Source organism: Pleurodeles waltl, chromosome 4_1 (genome assembly GCF_031143425.1).
Source record: "Pleurodeles waltl isolate 20211129_DDA chromosome 4_1, aPleWal1.hap1.20221129, whole genome shotgun sequence".
NCBI lineage: Eukaryota > Metazoa > Chordata > Amphibia > Caudata > Salamandridae > Pleurodeles > Pleurodeles waltl.
In genome coordinates, this window is record NC_090442.1 from 1,007,644,362 (window position 1) to 1,007,667,114 (window position 22,753).

The window sequence follows — 22,753 nt, forward strand, 5'->3', positions numbered from 1 at the left end:
GCGCTTCGACGCCTCGTCAGGGGTAGTAAGCGCTATATAAATACGATTACAATACAATACAATACTACAAGTAACCATGAGTTGCCTTCCTTTGGCCACCCCACCGCACCTCTGGCCAATAGCCGCGGGAGCTACTAATCTATTCAGACTCCAGGAGCCTCACAGCCAATGGGCGCCCGGTGCTGTCCTGCAGGCCTGCCAACTGTGGCTGCTGGTCAGGACCGTTCGGGAAGAAAGTTTCCCACTTAATACCAAGGAGCAGTGGCCCATTGCAGCAGCTCCAGCCGCCACGGGAGGCTTCTCCGCAGATGGTGCTTGGATTCACACCTGACACCCAGGGGAAGGTCTGGACCTCTTGTAACTGCGCCAGCGGTCACCTCAGGCTTGCGAGACTGTTACAGAGACGGTGCTTAGATTCTCAACTGTCACCAAAGGGAGTCTGTTGGCTTTTTCTCGCAGCAGCACTAGTGGCCACCTCCGTGCTCAGTAGCCTGTTCAAAGAAGGAGTCCGCTCCAGAGGGGTTTCCAGATCGTTTTTCTGCTGTATTCTCATATTTGACCTGCCAGGGCGAAGATGCCAGCCTCCAATGTGTGGCCTCGTGCCCTCTCATCTTTGATATAAACAGCTTGACAGGCGCACGGTGCCAGGACCCATAGCGTCGCCTCCTGCTTTCTTATCGTTGACATACACAGCCTACCAGGACGCTCTATGCCACCCTGCGGAGTGTTCTCTCGTGCCGTCTCTTTCTTTATATAAAGAGCCTGGCAGGGCGCACGGTGCCCGGATCCACATCTTCACCCACTGGCCGCTCCTCTGCTCCATACACGGAGTAGTCTGTGCGTCTGGCAGCGCGCGGTGGCCCTGGAGAAGGGCGCGCAGCTCAGGACCTTCCAGTTCCCCAGCCCGGCCATGGACAGGGGCGCACACTTGGGGTTGCCTCGCCTCTGCGTCCTGCTGGCAGCGTTGCTGGCCATCTTCCCCTGTTGCTCCCAGGGTCACTGGATGTGAGTATTGCTCTTCTCAGGTCATGTGCCATATCTCCCTCCCTTCCCGGTGCTTGCCTGGGCTGATGCTAATAGCAGACTGCTTTGTCTTGCAGGTGGCTGGGCATTGCTTCCATAGGCGTGCCAGAGAAGCTTGGCTGCGCCGGCCTGCCCTTGAGCCCAAGGCAGAAGGAGCTTTGCAAGAAGAAGCCCTACCTGCTGCCCAGCATCAGGGAGGGGGCCCGACTGGGGCTACATGAGTGCAAGCGACAGTTTCGGCACGAAAGGTGGAACTGCTCGGTGGCCGACAATCCCTCGGATGCCTCCGCCCTGGAGGGGGCGCTCTTCCCGTCCTTGGGCTACGAGATGACAAGCGGTGAGTGTGACGTAGCGCCTTCCTCGCAGTCTCATCCTAGTGCAGATATAGGGGTCGGTTTTGAAATTGTGTGTTTTTAGTTATGGTAAATTGTGGAACCCTGCCACTCCACCACAGACACGCCTAGTCACTAAGAGGCCCTCAGGGGTCTGGCTGTCAAAGTGTCAGTCCTTTACAGAGTCCATGAGCCTAGGGACCAGGGTCAAGTGATTCCTACTTCCCCATATTATTCAAAATGGAACTTTCTGACATGACGGAATGTTGCTGCTCAGACTTCCCCCGTAATTGTCTCTGCCTGGCCTCCTTAGCATAGTCAACCCCTTCCATCCAAGCTCACCTGCTGCTGGTGTGAGGCATCACGCCACCCCTTCCCTGTGGCTCCGGGAGTCTCGCCTGCGTGTCTCCTCTGCAGACTTCACTCTACCAGGGAATGTGTTTCCTCCTCCTGCCCCCTGGGGTCAGGGGTCATGGGATTCTTCCTCGGTCCGCACCTCACCCTGGTGCGAGGTCAGTGCTGCCTTCCAGCTCTCACTCCCTCTCGCCATGTGACTCTTTCTTCAGACGCCTGAACTGTCACTAATGTGCGCGGGCCCTCTCCAGAGAGATCCGCGGATCTACACAGATCAGGAGATCCATGGATCCAAAGTGCTTCTGATAAAACAGCCCATAATGGGGTCACCTATGTGTGTCTCTAACGCGAAATGCCGTCCCTGATCCATAGTGTCTATGATGTGACATGCTCTCCCCATGGGACACCAGCGTCTCTGTTGTGACAGCCCTCCTGGGTTCATAGTGTCTCTGGTGTGATAACCGCTTCCCTGACCTTTGAGCCTCTGACCTTCCCTACACACCTGTGTCTCTGATGTGACAGCCGTCTTAAGTTCCAACGTCTCTGAAGAGAAACATCCTCCCTGCATCCTCCATGTCCCAGAGCCCCTGCTTAAGATCCCAGTGGTTGTGAGGTGAGAGGCAGTCTCTGGATCCCAGTTTCTTGAATATAAGAACCGGTCTCTATGACCATTATCTCTGTTTTATGTATTTAGGCTCATATTTATGGGGAATTGGCGGAGGGCAGTGCCACAAGTCTTGCGGCACTGTCCTACTACAACGTGAAAGAGCAGGAATGCACCTTATTTATGAAAGACAGTGCGTTCCTGCCCGTTACCCCTGTGCTGGCGCACAATTGGCTGCCTAGCACCAACTCAGGCATCCTCGCACCACGGTGCATCTGTGCTTGCGTTGCATGCAGGATTGTTTTTGTGCAGGAAGGGATGCCTTCCTGCACAAAACAATCCAGAGAGGCGTTTTCATCTTTCTATGTGTGCTGCAGAATGCAGCACACATGGAAAGAGGAAAAAATTTAGAATTTAAAATATTTCTCCTCATTACGCCTTCTCTAGCGAGGCGTAAGGTTTTACGCTCCCCCAAGTTTGTGATTAAGTCAACCTGGGCCAGCATCAAAATCCATGGGTGTTGCATGGGAAAACCCACAGCAATGCCAATGGAGTACCTCCCTGGCACAGAGTAAGGCAACGCAGTGACGTGCACATTTTTATCTTCCTCCATAGCTAAGAAGCCATGCAAAGGAACACCTAGTGGCTTTGCAGGCCCTCATAGCTATGGTTGAAAGGCTTGCGCCGCCAGAGCACCAAACAAGTGACACTTTGCGGCTCAAGTTTCTTATAAATATGTCCCTTATTTGGGATTTTATGTAGCACAGACAACATCATTGATGAGGTCAGAAAGCTTTCCACAGTTGCAAAATAATAACAAACAACAATACATGCATAGAACATATTATCTCAGATGTGACAGCCCTCCCGGTATTCTATGCCTTTGATGCAACAGCCCTTGGCTGGGCGGCCAATTTCTATGATGTGACAGCAGAGGCAGCCATTGCATATGTCAAAGGGGGGCAGGAGCGATGAAGGGGACAGGGGAAACAGAAAAACCCCCCAAAACACTTACCAGTTCTCCTCGTCTGCCCCTTCTGCCACATCATACTACCTCGCTCATTGCCGGCATTCACTGGGACACCAGCACAGGCTCTCCAGCAATCCTGGTGCTGCTTTCATGCTAAACATAGCATGAAATCAGCATCAGGATTGGATTGAGCGACTTGGACCGCCGCAAAGACACAAGCCTGGGGTCTGTGCTGTTTCTCCAACCAGCCGGGATGGATAAACCTAAGTGCAGATGTGTGTTTGACCAGCCTGAGATGGCCAGCCAAACACACATGGGCACTTAGTGCACTCTCCCCTCCTCCTGCCTCCCCCCTCCCCCCTCCTGTGGCCCAGCCCGCCCCTCCCTGTACACGCTGCTGGCTGAGCCAGCAAATGAAAAATGATGACAAATAAAACAATAGCAAAGTATTGGTTTATTTTTCATCTGCTGGCTCAGTCAGGGGGCGATGTCCCTTCGCTACTGCAGAGGAGTTGCCCCTCTCCTAACAAAATATTTCTGATGTGACTGTCTCAGTGCCCTTTGTGTTGTTAGTGTAAAAGGAATCCACTGTGGCACCAGTGCCTCCGATATTACAACCCTTTCCTATGTTTGGTGTGACAGCTGAACCCGGATCATAGTGTCACTGATGTGACATGCACCTTCATCCCCAGAGCTCCTAATGTGGCATGTCCTCCTTAGGATCTTTTATCTCTAATGTGACACCAGCCTCCTGGGCCCATTATCTCAAAGGTAATTGCCATGCCCTGGACCCATTATCTTTGATGTGACAGCCCTCCCTGGGATCTGTTATCTCTGATGTGACAGCCACACCTTATGTCCCAGGAGTCCTTGATGAGACAGCCACATCATAGGACCCCAGTGTCTCCTCATGGAATATTGTGGCCCAGGGAACTGTCGGTTATGATAGAGTACCTGTGTTTCTGGAGTCTGATCTCAATTTCCCAAACTACTTTCTCTAATGTGCTGTGATTCCCCCTCCTCTGGTGTACTGTGACTCCCTGCAAGGGAGTGCTGTGACCCTCAAGCCTCTCCCAGGGTTTGCTCTGATCACCTGACCTGGTGATAAAGGGTTCCCTTCCCTAGGTGTGCTGCAAGTTTGCGTATCATCTGGCCGATGGTCCCCCCAGCGGCTTCTGATTCTCATCCTGGGTGGTGAGTGGCTTAGTGGTCCTCTTCCCCAGGACTGCTACAATACATAGGATTCTGCAATCGCTGTATAAAAACCTCCCTGTAATTTCTTTATAACAGGCCACTTGTGACCCACCTAGTAGCCTATTACAAAGAAATTACACTCAAACTCAACTGTAACAACTTATTACTGTTGAGCTCTGACATCACAGTTGCTGCTGCCAAGGGAATAGCAGGTCAGGACACAGCATAGTTAAAGCATGTGTTTAAGGAACAAAATGAAAAAATAGGAACAAAATGAAAAATTGCTTTTCTTTCTTCTTCACTGTTTTTCTAGCTGTACAGTGCTCCCCCCACCCTTGCTGGGAGTGCGTACTTGCCAAACCTACTAATTTAGGGAGTAGGCTACTGTCTTTGTAGAAACACTAGAGCCTACTGGAGCCATTATGCTCCTCTTGGTGGAGCTGTGGAATTAACCAGTGCAGAAGTCACAACTATCTCCCGGAGCAGGAAGAGACTAATCAAAACATGCAGTGTCTTGAAATAAAATACTCAGGGGAATATTTATGACTGGTTTGCGCCATGCTTGCACCACGCAACGTAGTACATATGTGGCGCAAACCACTAAGTCATATTTTTGAAGCCATTTGTTTTTGAATGGCTTAAAAAATATGGCGTAAGGCAGGGCAAATTGCTGTGTTGCATTACTCTGCGCAAGGGAAGCATTCCATGGATGCTGCATGGGTTTTCCCACTCAATTCTCATGGGTTCTGATGCATTGCCAGATTTACCAAATGTGGTAAACCTGGGAATGCGCCAAAAAAAATGCACGCCCAATGAGAGGAGTAACGAAGAGAAATTTCCTTATTTCTCCTAGCTTTTTCCTCTTCCCATGTCTGCTGCATTCCGCAGCATACATAGAAAGGGGAAAACGCCTTTAAGGATTGATTTTGTGCAGGAAGGTGCCCCTTCCTGAACAAGAACAATCAGCCATGCAATGCAGGCACCCTGGCACCATTGTCCAAGGATGCTCGGGTTGGCCCTAGGCTGCTAAAAGGGGCCTGGACAGGGAGAAAGGACAGGAATGGGCTGTATGGCTTAAATACGGTGCATTCCTGCCCTTTCCCTGTGACGCAGTGCAGCGCATCAAGTTGTCTTGTTGCGCTGCTCTGCGCCACAAAACCCATAAATATGGGCCTCAGTCTGTGCAGGTGGTGGCCACATTTAATCATTTTTGGGGACGCGTATTTATTTTCCCATCATCAGGCTTTGACCCTGCATACCAGAGAAAGCAAGGAAGCAAAGGCGGAGCGAATGTGGAGGAAATTAGGAACAGGAAGACAGAAAAAGAATGACAAGAGTGGAAAAAAAGGAATGAAAACGAACACGCAAGAGTTAGATAAAAGAAACAGGACGCATGGGAAGGTGGAAGAAGCGTGAGGTGGAATCAGGACTACCCAGGCTTGGTGTTAGGAGTCACTGGTTCTCCACTTCCTTTCATCCGGTTCCAAGGCCACGTGATGTAACTGCCTATGATGTCATCATCTGGTCCAAGTCAGGGATGACATTTTTTATGATTATGTTAATTAGCGGTTTTAAAACCCGAAAAAACGCTTTGGTGACAGAATGTTGGCGAGTGAGGAGTGTTGTAATCCCCCCCTGGGTGTGCTGTGATCCGCATCTCTTGTTCTCTGATCCGTGCGGGCTTTGAAGCCCCATAGTGCTTGCATCCAATCCTTCTTTAACAGTCAGTGGAAGGCCGCCGCACCTGCTCTTAGCTGCATTTTAGCTTTTATCTAAAAAAAAACAACAGATGATTGTGTTAGACGGGCTCGTGTATTCATCAGTTGATGAACCCTGGTCATGCATCGGTATCCCAGCAGGGCCAGACTGCCCATTAACCTAATATGGCAAATATTGGGTAATAGGGCTGTCTTCCTGGAGATTTAGGGCGCTTCATTTTTCCCACCAAAGTGGAGCTAGAACTGAGCTGTACAGGGCACCATGGGGCATATTTATACTCTGTGCTGAAATAGCATCATTTTTTTACGCAATTTCATCACCAACTTAACTCCATATTTATATTTTGACGCTAGACCCATCTAGCGTCAAAATATTGGAGTTAATGTCATTTTTTGCCTGCGGAAAACTACCTTGTGTCAATGAGATGCAAGGTAAACAGTCCCGGGCAAAAAATGACTTTAAGGCCCAGGCGCCTTATTTATCCTCCTGTGCAAAAATGGTGCACGGGGGAGGAGGGCCTAAATAATGGCGCTAAGCTTGCTTAGCGCCATTATTTAACGCCTGGGTCAGGGCAGGAGTTAGGGTACCTGTGGGCCTTTTTCCATGGTCAGAGACCATGGAAAGAGCCCTCAGGTGCCCTTTCCAGACCCCAGGGACACTCCCACCCACACCAGAGGGACAGCTGAGGATGGGGGACGCCATCCTAGGTAAGTATAGGTAAGTAGAGGTAAGTAATGTTTTTGTATTTCTGTACTGCCATAGGGGGGGCCTAACTTGGGCCCCCCTTCCTGGCACTGGGCCTATGGCAATGGCCATTGGGGTGGTGGGCATGACTCCTGTCTTAACTTAGACATGAGTCATGTCCAAGGGGTTTTAACATCAGAAAATGACGCTGGTCTGGTTAGAGGCATTATTTATGCCTCTGCCAATACTAGCATCATCCTTTGACACTAAACGCCCTGTTGCCCTCTACGCCTCCCCCACCCAGCTAGTGTCCTTTTTTATGACGATAGCCAAATAAAAGGGATCTTGACACGGAGTGAGGAGGGGGCTCGGACTGGGGCAGTGCTGAACAGATTATGGGGGTCACTACAACCCTGGCGGTCTTTGACTGCCAGGGTTCTTTTGACGGATTTCACCACCAACAGGCTGGCGGTGAAATCCTGGGGATTACGACTGCGGCGAAAGCGCCGCGGTCACACCGCCGGGACCGGCCGTTTCCCGCCACTTTTGTCCCTGCGGGAGTAATCCTCCAGGGGATTATGAGTCCCCCTCCCGCCAGCCTTTTCATGGCAGTTTGCACCGCCATGAAAAGGCTGGCGGAAAGGGGAGTCGCAGGGGCCCCCTGCCACGGTCCCGTGCAGCTTTTCACTGTCTGCTATTTGGAGCCGGCTCCTGTGTTGCGGCCGAGATCCCTGCTGAGCGGGTGGGTGGAAACCAGGTTTCTGCCCGCCGGCCCAGTGGGGATCTCATAATGGCCGTGGCATGAGTGCGGCTGCATTGGCGGCCACCCGGCGGTCAAACCTTGGCGGGCGGCTGATTGTAATGACCCCCTATGTGTGTGGGGAGGCAGTGTGTACGGGTATGGCAGAGAGCCGGCTGCGCAGAAAGACAGTCGCAGTACCAACACGTTGAGAGATAAATTGGAGAGTGCCAAGAGTGGCATACCTGAAAGGAGCTTGTTTGGGACAAACCTGGCTAGAGCCTGCCTTGGGGTTTACCCATTGCTAGCTTTAGAGTCGCCGTCGTCTGCCTAGGTTGTCGTTTCTCTGTCGTAGTATATAAGTGACACCTTTAAGCACTGGACTGCCAGGCTCCACCGGGCCCGGTGCACACGTCACGCTTAGAGTTACCCAAATTCACCGGGCGATGCACAGTTTTACCGCACGGTTTGCACGACTCTGCAGGCAAGTGCAAACTTTTAACCCACCCACGGTTTGTGGGACCCCGCAGACACCGGTGCACATAGTCACCCCGTAGATAGCCAGACTTTGCAGGTCTCAGTGCACAACGTTAACCCCTTTGTAGCCGGATTCCAAAGGTGTACCCCTGTAAGGTTAGCGGACCCTGCGTGGACCGTGTCCACCTTTCATCCTTAGGCTTCCGGAGTCTACAGACGCCGGTGCATAGCTTTAGACCACAGGCTACCGGACGTTGCAGGGCCCGGTGCACAGTTAACACCCAGCTCGCCGGCTTCCATCGAGCCATCTTTGGTCCTTAGGCTTCCGGACATCACACTTGGACTCTGCAGGTGCCGTGCACACCTTTAACTCACGGGATGCCGGGTTCCACAGGAGTCCGGTGCTCACCTATGACCCAGGGTCACCGGCTCGGTGCAGCATTACGCAGTAATTCTCCGAGCAGCTGCTGCGTTATGCAGCCGGCAGAGAATGCCTCGCTGTGCTTTCATGTAACCGCAACATCTAGGAACCTTTCAGCCCTGCTCAAGTGGCTAATTTTTCAAAGCAAATATGCCGTGGGGTCTCTTTCATGACTAATCCGCGGTTCGACCGTGGTGCCAGTCCATGTGGGCGATTAGCCGGGCTTTAACGCAGCCGCGCTGTGCCCAGGGCCGCTTCAAAGGCTCATAAAATGTACACGTTTGAAGGGGCGGCCTTCCCAGAGAGTCACACTGTGCAGTAACTCTAGGAGCTGGGGGCAGCCTGGGAGTGCTAGAGCCATTGTGTGCACGCGCAGGAGTCTGCACCGGAAGTGCGCATACTGCTGCAATCTCTCGGAGAGGGGGTATGCGCAGCGCTTTAAATGGGCCGGTACTGTCCGGTACGGAGTACCGCCACCTTTTTAGTTTTAGAGGGAGAACACCTGCACTTCTCAAGAAAAACATAATACTTTTAATTGAAGAGTATCAGCAATTCTCAGAAATAAGCGGTTATTCTTGTACAGAGGATCTGCGCTTCTATTTTTCCATTGCAAACACTGGGTATGCGTGAGCATAAAAGCATAGGGTGGGCGAAACGGACGCCATGCAACTCCCGCATACAGGGGCGGGGATCAAAACCTTCAGCTGCCCCAACCCTTCAGAGGGGGGCCCATTCTACCATGGCTCATGAATATCTGTGAGATATGAGAGGCTGAGATCCCCCCATCATATCCTGCAAGGGTGCTCCATCAATTTGGGTTACGGCACTGAGCACGGGGTCCCTACTTGTCACTAACATCATGTTGGCGAGCCTGAGTATAGAGAGCACCCCCCCCCCCCCCGGCCCAGTCTCCGTGACTTCTTTCAGCAAGTGCCCCTGCTCGAACACTGTCCCTCATTTAGCTATTGTATGGGTCCACTCTGGCCACCTGCCGGCCCGTGCTAGCATGCTGAAATGCTGTCCAGCTCTTTACCAGTGTATGCAAATACATGCCAACATTAGCCCCCATTCTTGGGGGTCGGGGTGCCTTGCAATACCGACCCGCTTGCACTGGCGTAGAATCACATGTCCATATTCTCTCCACCCACCATGGGAGTATTAGAATCTGCTGAAAATGAACCCACTGTTCCTAGTACGTCAGATAACCTGCTGTAGTTTTGGCCTCCAGTTACTGGCGAATGAGTGCTTGCTGAAATGCTGTAACACTAGCTCCCCCTCAAATGCGCCACTCCTCTGCAGAGAACCTGCCGAAATGCTGTCCACCCCCAAAGAGTGCAGAGGGCCACAGGACCCAATGCTGCACAACACTTGCCGGCGTAAATTGAGTCGGTGCTGAAATGCCGTCTGTGTTTATTCAGCTTCATGGAGAATACAGTTATATGAAGATAAAAAATATAACAACGCGAATATATAATCTACCACAATATTAACAATGTGAGAGAAGCTAAAGTTGTTTTACAATTTTATGTTGGATAATAAGGAGCGGGGTGGGGGGGGGGCAGTGGGGAGTGTAAGAAAGAAGCGTGGAACTGAAATGCTTTCTGCTTCTGGCCATTGTACAGAAGAGTGAGTTCCTGACGTAATGGAATCTTGGCGAAATACTGCCCATCGCTCACTACGACTTTGAAGTCCACGCTAAAATGCCCTCCTGTATATCCCAATGAATGTGAGTTTCGTTTGTACTCGAATTTCATGCAGGAAGTTTAATGTCGCCTATTTTTGTGCACAGTAGGAACGAAATGCAAGAGTTACTCACCCCCGCCTTCCATTTCGTTTTCTTCTAAATCTGGGATGCAATTTAAGGCAGAACGACTTCCTAACACTAAAGTGAAATTAACATTTTTAAATTAAACTTTACGGGAAGCAATTTGAAATATTTCGTTGTAATCTAAATCATTTGAACGAGTGCTTGCTAACAGACAGCGCGCGGTGGTCCCCATTTATCCTGAGAGTTTGTTCAGGCATTGAGAACCTACAAGAGGACCATCTTTTGTTACAGTATGTGCACAGGATAAAGAAATGCATTGGGTTCCAACCATGGCACTCATTCATATGGAATAAGACCACTGTCATGGTGTGGAATAGGGTGGATTGAAAAATAGTCATTCCATTGATGGCATGAGACTGGGAACATGCCCCCTGGGTAACTGGGTGGTAGGCATTGCACCCGGAGAATTGCGAGGGTGTGATTGCATCCTTGGCTAAACTCAATCTCAGTGTTTGACTTCCATAGTAAAATGACGTCATACCGTTGCTCAAACCAGCCCATACAAAGCCCATCTTGGTATGAAAGAGATATGCAACCCGTACTGAAGAAGTAATGTGACAGACATAAGTAGTTTGATTGAAAAGAACAGAAGGCAGTCGAGTTTCTAGAGCTGGCAAGGGGTTTATAATTTTGTTAGAAATAGGGTCACATGAGATCGGGTGAAGAGATGGGGATGAGCTTGATTGGGCTTGTCTTGTGATATTGGTGTGAGTAGAAGATAGTGGATGAGTACAAAAATAGACAAAGCAGGAGTATGCCTTCCTTCAGATTTTGGATAAGACTGGATGCAAAGCTGTTGGCAGTGAGGGCGAATGGACAAGTGTGATGCACGGTGAGGAGTCAGTATATGTTTTGAACAATCTTAGCACATGGCCGTACAGCGATGTGATCTCTTGGAAGTGAGTGAATTTTGCTTGGTATAGGGCTGGGGTGTGGGCTTCCTTGTTGGTCAGTGGATGCACGCATTTTCCTTATCTTGAGGAAGTTGCATGTATGACACAGCACAAAATTGCCCAACTCCAAGTTGCATGGGATTTTTTACAGGGACTGTGGCACAGAATTGATTCAGATCAGGGTTTGTGGTGATGGTTATTTGTTTAATGCACAATGTTCACTCCTTTAAGTATATTGTGGATCTGACCCAGATCAATAATTTAAGTGGATAATCTTGCCCCCAAAGATCAAATGATGCCCTCTTGATCCCAACTCTCAGAAGTTAGCTTAATTTGGTGCCCACTGTTCTACCACCTGTTTTTAGGTCACGCACCCAAGCGATTTGACCTGTTGTAATCTATCTGTAGGCTTTTAACCATGCTCACCGCACGTCCATCGCTATCACTCGTTCACGGGCTTGCCTTTCAAAAATCCTTTGTTATAATTGGCAAATGCTTTATGTTTGTCCCTCCTTGGGGCGGTTGTGTTACCGCCTCAGACACCGACCCAGTGACATGGATAATTGCACTTTTGCCGATATGTTTGACTGCAAGCAAACTTCTTTTTCCTTTTGTGTCTCTCCTTTGCACACATGCTCATGGCACTTTGAAACCGCTCGCTTATGGAAACTGTTTTACTTTTCATCTTCAATTTATGTGGCAAGAAAAGTCCAGTTAGGAATTTACAATGCTAATAGCTCTAACTCGAGCGAACATGAGACCCATTGCATTGCAAATGCTTGTTTTGTCTGACAACACTTTTGGTGACATTGCTATCTGGCTGTCTGAAATCACTGAGTGTTTTTGTCATAATCTGTATGTGATATACTGCAGTCTGTGGGGGCAGAGTTACTCATTTTTCATACAAACAGAATTGTTGAGTTGTGCAAGGGGGAAAACAAAGCGCAGACTTACATGTAGTAAGACTGGCCTATTGCTGCTCTCATCCCCTGCTTTGGCATGCTAATTAGGATGCTTCACAGACTCACACCACAGTTTTGAGGTGAGTGTGCACTGTTAGCATATGTTTTGTACTGGAAGCATACCCTTCTAGTATAAATTCCTTTAGGACCTGACTTCCTTGGTGTGGGTTTCCCCTGACTTTTTGCCATCCATTCTCCTGTTTTTGCTGATTTAGTTTTGCTGGCTTTAGGACTCTACACACTTTACCACTGCTAAACAGTGCTAAAGTGCTCTCTTGTTTAAACATTGTAACATTGTCTTACATCCAATTAGCCCATTTCATTTACTAGTAAGTCCCTTGTTAGGGGGAACTACACCTACCCAGGGTCTGTAAATCGAATGCTACTGGTGGGCCTGCAGCATTTATTGTGCCAGCCACTTAAGAAGCTTTGCAAACATTTCTAAGGGCTGCCATTGCAGCCTGTGTATTGAGTTTTGAACTGCTGTTTCAACCTGGAAAAATAAACATTTTGTCAGGCCTAAACTTTCCTTTTTGATCGGTGTGTCACCCCATGGTAGGTCCTAAATAGCCCATAGGGCAGGCTGCATTATATTTAAAAAAGTTGGGCTTGAACTTTTAACTTTTACATGTCCTGGAAATAAAAACTCTCAAATGTATTTTGCACTACTGCAAGGCCCACCTCTCTCATAGGATAAGATCGGGTTAACTTATTACATTTAATAATTGCTAACATTCAATTGGGAGCAGATAGTAATCTCAAGTTTGGTGTCTAAAGAATGGTAATTTAAACCCCCTTTAATGGTAAAGTCTGATTTTAAGTCACAATTCTGAAAATGCCACTTTTAGAAAGTTGGAATTTTCTTGTCTTAACCATTTGATGTCTGTATCCCTGGTCACATGGCTAGGTGTAGCTGGCAGTTGGGCTATGTGTATTTCTCCCAGACAGTGAGACAATGGGTAATAGGTGTTGGCAGTATGGGACATCTCTGAATTGATGAGGGAAGGAGTTGTCACCTACCACACTTACACATCACAAAGGCTCAGCCTAAGGACATTTACATAGGGTTTAACACTAGTCTTTTGGATCCCCAGACAAGTCGGGGTCAAGGAAAGGAGGCAGGAAATTCCAAGCACCTCTGGGGGTCGTAGCCTCTAAAAACTTCTCCTACTTCAAAGTGGGCACGAGGTACAAATAGTGGACCCTCAGCCCCAACTCTTCAGAATAACCTCTGGACCTATGGAAGACTCAGAAGGACTGCTATGATGCTCTGCAAGAAGGACTGCTACTCTGCTGCCTGGCTACCTGAGTGAGAAGGACTAGAGCTGCATCTTGAACCCAGGACCACCAGAGTGACTCCAAGGTCTAGTTGGCTGGCCTCTTGATCAGTGTCTCAGAGACAGAAAAGCCCCCAAACACATTGAAACCAAACCTGGACTCTGCCTGCTGTGAGTCTTGTCCCACAAGTGGTGCCACCCCAGTCATGGACCCTTGGAAATGGACCCAAAGGTGCTCTGCCAGCCCAGCTGAGTTCTTTTGGGCAGAACCAACGCATTGCCTCACAGTCCCGCAACTGAACTGCCATAGAGAGCTGCATCTCCAATGCAGGATCCCACAGCTCCTCAGAACCACCGCTGCATAACACATCCTGGATGCAGGACTTCGCACTGCAGCTCCTCAGAACCGGCACTGCGTGATGCATCCTCAGTGCAGGGCCTCGCATTGTAGCCCTGCAGCTCCTCGGAAACGCCACTGCATGACATATCCTCAAAGCAGGACTTGACAGCCACTGCTGTGCGATGCATCCTTGATGCGGGACCTCGCAAGGCTCCTCAACCCAGAGTTAAGGTGCTTTGTTTAGCAGGCTTAACATGGTCCCTGTATCCGGCCCATACTCCATTGTGGTTGACCTTAACTTGTGACTTTGTCCGGGTCCGGCGCGACCAGACAACCACAGTTGGCGCTTTGTGCTTTTAAGCACTTTTGTCACTTAAATTATTACATTTCATATCTCCAGTTCTACTAACTGGATTATTGTCATTTTAGTTTCCTAATTTATTACATTTTACTCAATTTTTCTAAATTGGCGTGGGATTTTTCTTGTGTTGTATTTTCACTTTATTACTGTTTGAGGTGTTGCATAAATACTTTAAACATTGCCTATAAGTTAAACCTGACTACTTTGTGCTAAGTACCAGAGGGTTGAGCACAGGTTAATTTGGGGTTGCTTGTGTTTCACCCTGATAAGAACTGTGGTTGTTGCTTGAATATGGTTTTATCCCCTCTACCAGTTGTCCAATTTCCTACAATTACTATATCTAGACAAACATAGAAGGATCTCATGCAATGTGTGTTGTGCACTGCAGCATACATATAATCTGTAAATCTTTTTGAGATATAAAAACATTTCTTCTTGTTAGCACCTGCATCAAGGAGGTGTTAGTATTTGATGCAAAACCTTGTTTTAGTAGGTCAGTTTTTCATTAAAAAGTAAAGTGCCATTAATGTCCCCTTGCTGCAAAGTGATGCAAAACAGGGTAAAGTAGTTTTTTTGCACGGAGAAAACAGCACCTTTGTTGCGAAAATTGACTTTAGTGCAGGGAACCAAATAACGTGTTGTTTTGCATCAGTTAGTGTCACTTTGTTACAGCCAAAACCTTTGAAAATCTGGGTCTGTGTATTCGAAAACTCTGTGGGCCCACATTACAAAAACTGTGGAAGTACATTAGTAGATTAACACCTCCAATTGAACAAATTCGTATACTTTTTTCCATTTTACCACATCCAGGAAAGCTGTCTCAGTGGTAGGTTTCCAGGCGCTTTACCTAAAAATAGAAGGCGGTTTCCAGGCATACTTCTGGAAAAGTCAGGTGACTTTTTCAGGCATTGCCATTTTCCTAAAATGGAATTGCGCACACAGCCCAATTCTGCATAGGGAAAGGCAAGTGGCAATGTACTATTACACATTTGTTCTTTTGCTTTTTTTTCAGGAGGAAAACAGTGTTCACCATTGATAAACCCCTTCCTCTACAGCTCTGCTTTACTGCGATCACCGGAAGGGGTTTACTCCAGCTATTTCCAGGAGGAAATCGTCAACAGTTTTTCCCGGCTGGAAAGGTTTGGCAGCAGTTAGTGAATGCTCACAAAATGGTTTGTGTGCGAGTGTTCACAAACTCCCAATTTCCACCCCTTGCGTGGGATTTAAACCTGTGCAGAAGTATGCGGCTGTGGTGGACAAATATGCAAGTGCAGAAGTACTTACACCTGGTTATATCCTATAACAAATACAGCCACTAATGCACATTTACAGAGAAAAATAAGTTTGTATCTGGCATAAAAACCGGTGTATTTACAGAACACCTGTATATCCACTAGGAGGATTCTTGGTGCTATGGACTGAGAATGGATGTTTATTGTTACTCAGTAGTACATATTTTAACATCCTCAAAAGGTTGAAAGGCTGAGTAGACTGGAGCTGAACTTGTGCCACTGAGGTCAGACAGACACAGGCTCGGGAGGGCACACTGCTTATTTCATAGTGACAAATTGTCCCTGAGGCATCCGATTTACAAAGAGGTTTTTACCACTTTGAGACATAAATTTCAGCTCTTTAGAAATCATAGGTATGCGCTGGAATGTTTGGAATTGGATTTAGATTCTACACTGGTTACGCCTTGTTGGTTTTATATATCATATGTTTTAATATGTATTTTTTCTGCCTGATGCATAAATATGTATTGTGAAATTTTAATGTGGAGCTCCTCGAAGTTCCAAACCAGTAATGCATTTGATACTTGATACCTGAAACACAGATCCCCGCTTCAGATGCATTAGTCCAGTGGTTCCCAACCTTTTGACTTATGTGGACCCCCATTTTAACATTAATGGAACCCAGGGACCCCCACTGGATCATCATTGGAATCCGGGGACCCCCGCCTGAGTCATTACTGGAAGCTGGGGACCTAATTTGTCAATATTTGTTAATATTTTTTAATTTTCTAAGCAGCCGCGGACTCCCTTAGAAGGCTTCGTGGACCCCGAGGGGTCCCCGGACCACAGGTTGGGAACCACTGCATTAGTCCATTGAGACACCGTACACATACACCTGTTTTCTCTGAAAGACAGCAATTTCTGCTGAGCAGAGTATTAGGCACTGTGGCCACTTATCCCAGGGTCACAAGTCTTACCCCCTCATAGAGACCTGGGATTATAGTTCATTCACAAACTGAACACTTTTTGACTTTAGAACTCTAGCACCTGAGTGAAACACCCATAATTTAAGTATTACCACCTCAATGTTATTCCATAAGCATGGTATCGCAGCAACTAAGGGATGCAGGACTACTGAACCAAAATAGTTTTGGACTTTGAATGAACCATGAAAAAGCCCAAGTGGGACACGTACGTATAAGCTGATACTTTTGTTTTGTCAGACTATATTGAAGTTAAAATCAAAAGACAGAGATCAGAAAAGCCCACATTGTTTTAAAATCTATCAAATACCTTATAAAACAACTAAACACACGTGCCCATCATGTGGCGTGCAGGTGGCTTTATTTTAAAAATTGCTGTTCATATGATAGCCGTGCCTCTGTGTGTGGCACTACTGTGTGTATAAAAACAGCCTGTACATTTGCTATTGCTGACAATCTTTGCTGTCTGTTTTCAACATCACCATCTGACTTCTTTGCCTGACATTCTCTGTGCCGCATCACTGTTAATAAAACGTTGTGTCTCAGCATAAACCTAAGACTTAAAAATATATCTGGTCCATTTACCAGAGCAGGTCAGAGCCACACATCTAGAACTCTAGTTCTTAGTTCAGGGTGGGTGTGGCTTGGGTGCCATATCAGATGGTGGCTCTCCTGTGAGCTCCGCAAGGCAGCCACCTCACTGGCACTTTTAGCGCCAGCTATGCTGCCGTTCCTGCCTTGATTTTTAGCGAAGGAAGCACACAGAGCCCCAGCAGACATTTGGCGGTGGGCCAGCAGCCCAATGTGATCCTTTGTTTGTCTTTGGGACTCCGCGCTGAAATTTGGTGGCTCCCAAGATGGCGCTATCTGAGCAATCCTGTTTTCCCTGACACCAGCAAACTTGCAGGGGACCCAGGAGTCTGCATGATCGAAGGATTTGTGGTCAGGTGAGTCGGGGTTTTGGTGGAAATTTTTCACAGCCCCTCCACTTATTTAATAAACTCTGTCTGCACCCCCCTACCCTTGGCCTCCTGTTACTGAGCCTGGAAGTGCTATTCGAATCAGCCACAGCTAAAGCAAGGCCCAATCCCAGCTGCTGATTAAATGCATGGCTCTCTCTAACACAAGGAGAAAAAGAGGCTGAACACGGTCCCATGTCTGCTTCTAGAAACACATCCTAAAAACAAAAAGATGTGGTGACCTCTTTGGGAGCGTTTCAACGATCGTTATAAATTCTTCTCTAGAGGAACTTCCTTTCTGCTGCCACTTCACTATCCTAAATCCTGGCAATTCCAAGATTTGGACACAGTGGGCACATTCACGTAATGTGACCTGCACCTCGTCCCACCCTGGTAAAATGGTACTACCAGGGTGGCCTCAATCTCAAGTTAGACTATCCTGAGGTTGAGTCTGCCCTGGTAGTACCATCTTACCAGGGTGGGACGATGTGGTCCATGATGAAGCAGGTCAAATTACATGACTGAGCCCACCTTGTACAAATCTTGGAACAGCCAGGAGTTAGAATGGTGAAGTGGCTGCAGAGAGGAAGCTCCTCCAGAAGAGCATTTACAACGATTGCTGGAACACTCCCTAAAAGGTCACCACATCCTTTTGTGTTTAGGATTAAATGCACAGGCCATGGATTTGAAACCTTGTATTTGTTCGGCTTCCTTCACATCAGGTGCGGACCCTCCACTATGGCAGAGGAGCGTCGCCCCGCTGCTGAAAGCAGAAAAATAAAGTGATAATAAAAGTAATTTATTACTTTAATTTTTCGCTTAGTTAGGGAGGGGGTAGGGCCAGCATCCTCCATGTCAGCAGATGGAGGAGGAATGGTATGTGCTCCTCTAAGTGCGCCTGTCAGTTTGGACGGCCATCTGAGGCGTACTTAGAACTCTCCATCGGGCTCTGTTGCACAACCAGGTGGAGACCCAGGGCAGTCTCTCACTCCCTCCCTTAGTGGCATTTCAGCCCACTATGGCTAATCTCAGCGCTTCTCTCATGCTGGGTTGCAGCATGAGAGAAGAGTTGGGATTGGGTGGGGGAGGAAGAAGACGATAAGAACCGAGGCGGCGGAAGAGGTGGAACACTGAGGCGGCAGGTAAGTTTTTTATTTTTTATTATTGCCCTCCAGCTCTGTGCATTGTTCCCTGCCTCCCCACCCCTTCCTGGCAGTAGCCGCTACTGCTTCACATACAAACGTTCTGTTATTGAGGCATACATAGATTCGGCAGATCATGCTTGCTTATGTCTGATCTACCATTGGTGATTGGTCTTTATCTCAATGTCTAATCTATGGGCTATTTCTCGTGGTCTGCCTGCACCACAACATATCCTGTTCTTTCTGACTATTGATGTCAAGGCACTAGCCCTTTCATATGGATTGCCCAGTTGGTGGGTTGCCGATGGCTTCTACAAATGCAACAGCTACTACTATTTCCGCCTACTATTTCCACCTGCTGCTCTTCTACAATTTGACCAGTGCTGACTGGCACTTATCTACATCTTCCAGTCACTCCATTCTTTTGTGGTGGTCGACAGGTTGTAGGTCACTCGTGCACTACTGAGAAAGTACCCGGGCTTGCAGCTTTGGCCTTTAAAGTGACATCTGTAGTCTTTGCCCCTCGGCCAGCAAATCCTCACAGTTGATCTGTGCTTTGGGCATCACATCTGACACTCTGTCCTTAGACCCACCTGCAATGGGTAACTTGAAACACACTCAAATAACACAACATGACGAACTCAAAGATTCCAACGATATAAACGGTAAAGGGAAACTGAATTGCGCCAGGCAGAAACCCCAATTTCCAGAATCCCCTATGAAAGATAAATCTGAATACTCCACAATAATGGAAGCCAGCTAAAAATACTTCATGTACCAAGGTGAACACAAATCTCCTTCAGGTGGGAGTGGCAGGTATCAGGAAAGACCTGAAGGATTTGAACATTATACTCAACTATACTGAATCCAGAATAAGCTTTGTAGAGGATTGCACTGCGGCCCATGGAAAACAGATAAAAAGGTCAGACCAAATTATATCCTTCCTCAAGTGAGACATTACCAGTATGGAAGACCACAGCAAGCGCAGCAACCTTAGAATATTTGGACTCTTACATGGTAGAGTCTCTGGAATCCCAGATCTCGGCCTTTCAAAATCTCTATGACTCCATACTCAGTAATTTTTAAGCCTCTATGCCACCAACACTCAGAAACCATTCTGACTCATGTGAGGAAATCCAAGGGGCTCACTTGGCAGAGTAACAAGATTTCTATCTCTCAAGACTTTGCAAGAGACACCGTGGCTAGGAGGAAGGGATTTTTAGCCCGACAAAAGAGACTCACTAAAAGAGTCATTCCTCACTCATTTCATCAGTCCTTCAAGATTCAAAATCGTCTTCAGAGGCAGAGCACAGATCTTTGATGAGCATGCTGATCTTGGTACCTTCCTGCACAATAAGGGCCATATTTATACTTTTTGACGTAAAACTGCGCTAACGCAGTTTTGCGTCAAAAAAATTAGCGCCGGCTAACGCCATTCTGAAGCGCCATGCGGGCGCCGTATTTAATCAATGACGTTAGCCGGCATTAGCCGCCGGCACTGCCTGGTGTGCGTGGAAAAAAACGACGTACACCAGGCAGCGCCGGCGTAGGGGGATATGGGGCTTGGGCGTCAAGAAATGGGGCAAGTCAGGTTGAGGCAATTTTTTCGCCTCAACCCGATTTGCACCATTTTTTTTCACTCCCAACGCCCATAGAAATGACTCCTGTCTTAGCAAAGACAGGAGTCATGCCCCCTTGCCCAATGGCCATGCCCAGGGGACTTCTGTCCCCTGGGCATGCTCATTGGGCATAGTGGCATGTAGGGGGGCACAAATCAGGCCCCCCTATGCCACAAAAAATAAAAAAAAACACTTACCTGAACTTACCTTAATGTCCCTGGGATGGGTCCCTCCAGCCTTGGGTGTCCTCCTGGGGTGGGCAAGGGTGACAGGGGATGTCCCTGGGGGCATGGGAGGGCACCTCTGGGCTCCTTCAGAGCCCACAGGTCCCTTAACGCCTGCCTTTTGCAGGCACTAAAAAACGGCGCAAAAGCGGGCGTACGTCATTTTTTTTGACCCGCCCACTCCCGGGCGTGAATTTTGCCCGGGAGTATAAATCCGACGCACATGCCTCGGAGTCGATTTTTTAGACGTGAACGCCTACCTTGCATCTCATTAACGCAAAGTAGGTGTCCACGCTAAAAAATTACGCAAACTCCATGGACTTTGGCGCTAGACGCGTCTAACGCCAAAGTATAAATATGGAGTTAGTTTTGCGTCGAAATTGCATAAAAAGAAACTACGCAATTCCGGCGCAAACGGAGTATAAATATGCCCCTAAGTCTGAAACTCACATAGATGAAGATGGAGGGTCTCAGGTTCCTCAAGACTCCTTCTCACTTGACTCCTTCAATAACGTATTTGGTGCAATCTCTCTACAAATAACTGATCTTGCCCATACGTATGCTGGTTAATGAGACCTTAAAGTCCCTGATCCACGGCAGAGCTCCAATCTCCACTTGGGACGCTGATGAAAGTTTATCTTTTTACAGAAATTACACTGTGTAACGTTTATATTGATGTGCTGACAGTTTTCGTTACCCGTCTTACACCCTGGTCACTTCATATTGCATAATCTAGATGTACTTACAATTGTTCTTAATTTACATTGTATTTCTGCATTGTTTTGTTACTGCTACAAGGTACAGGTGTCTGTTGTTTACCTCATCCTTATCCCTTAAAGCAGTGATACTCAAAGTACGGCCAGGGGGCCCCATGCGGCCCTCCTGACCTTTACATGGCCCCCAGTTGAACCGCAGCACTAGGCTGTTGTTTACTTTACAAAGCACTAACATTCCTAAAGATATTAAATATATGGCTAGCACTTACTTACAGACGAACTGAAGTGAAAAAAATGATGCACAGAACGTGTCCTGCACCACTTGACTCTGAGAAGACCTGAACTTCCTTTTTAAAGCAATCGTGCAACAAATGTGTAAAAATATATTAAGGTCCCTTCAAAGTTAAAAAAGTGGATCTCATTAACACATTAACACGCAAAATCATTTCACCTTAGTACATCAGATGTAAATCACTCCACTGAGAAGTGCTTTTTTTTTTTTTAAAGGGACAGTTTTCAAATATGAAGTTAGAAAGATTCGTGCCTCTGCCCACCCTGACACAATGCCAATAGTGGACTATGAGGCAAGTCAGTTATGTGCACCCTCTGGCTGGCCTAAGTTGTTATTATCATCATCATCATTTACTTTATTTCGGTAAGATAAACATACCATAAAAGTACAATACATATAAAAGAGAGTATAAAAAAAAAAGACACAATAAAATAAGTAAAAAACTTTTTAGAAAGAAAGTTAAAACCATAACAGTATAGATGTAAAATGTTTCTTACTCCAATAATATAAAAGACAACACCTCTAAACCCATAAAATGTCAGCATATGTCATACACCAGGGTACAATAAATATACTTGAGAAGGTCTGAATCTAAAAGACAGCCATCCAATCTTATTCTTTGAATCACTAATCTAAAGTGCCATAATTGATCCCAAAGAGATTTTCCCACAAGATGAACTATATAAACAAGTAAATCAAGTATGGAAAAGTTCTCTCAGCAAATGAGCAAATCCCAAAGACCAATCGTCCATGAAGGGCTCAAACTCGTAGTGGCATTTGGATTGCAAATAGCTATCAGACATAGACAGCTGCACAACCTCAGCAAATTGGGCAGTTTGAACTTTGAGCCAAAAAGCGTCCTTGAATAACTGCGCGGCGTTTTTGGGAATGGAAGAGGGATCCTTCCAGTAGGACCCCAAACCAAGGTGCGTTAGGGACCGTTCAACATAAACACACCAGTTGATTTTAGTATTGGGGTAGGGGGCCATCAAATTGTGGAGTCCACATCTGAATGCAATGAGGGCATCTGAGGACCATAGCCGAATCCAGAACAAAAGAGGCCTTAAGGCAGCAATCTGATTAATTGAAAAAAGATTTAAGTCCATTTGAATGGGCAAGGATGGAGTGCTAGAAGGAAATTTTAACAACATTTTCAAAAACTGATTTTCCACCCTAGCCAAATTCACCAAGCTGCAATAACCCGAAAGCTCCGCGCCATACAGAGCCCCCCCGCTTGAGATTTGTATATTTCGAGAGCAGGAGTCATAGCAAAACTGGGAGAACTGGTAGCAAATCTCACAATGCCACCCGCCCTTTGCTTCAGGCACATTAGTGATTTCTGACGATGAGCGTGCCAGAAATGTGAGTCTTCTAGTTTTATGCCTAGATAATCAAAAGTGCCCACTCT

The 22,753-nt window shown here is 47.4% G+C and overlaps 1 protein-coding gene across 1 annotated transcript in view; it reads left to right on the top strand.

The window, feature by feature from the left end:
- Nucleotides 1–246: 246 nt before the first annotated feature.
- The window catches only part of WNT16 (Wnt family member 16), a 62,937-nt gene continuing 40,430 nt past the window's right edge, over nt 247–22,753 (top strand). Inside the window, exons 1-2 of the mRNA XM_069229866.1 lie at nt 247–1,005; nt 1,101–1,360. Coding sequence (XP_069085967.1) covers nt 911–1,005; nt 1,101–1,360 — 355 coding nt within the window. The 5' untranslated portion in view covers nt 247–910. The remainder of the gene's footprint in view (nt 1,006–1,100; nt 1,361–22,753) is intronic.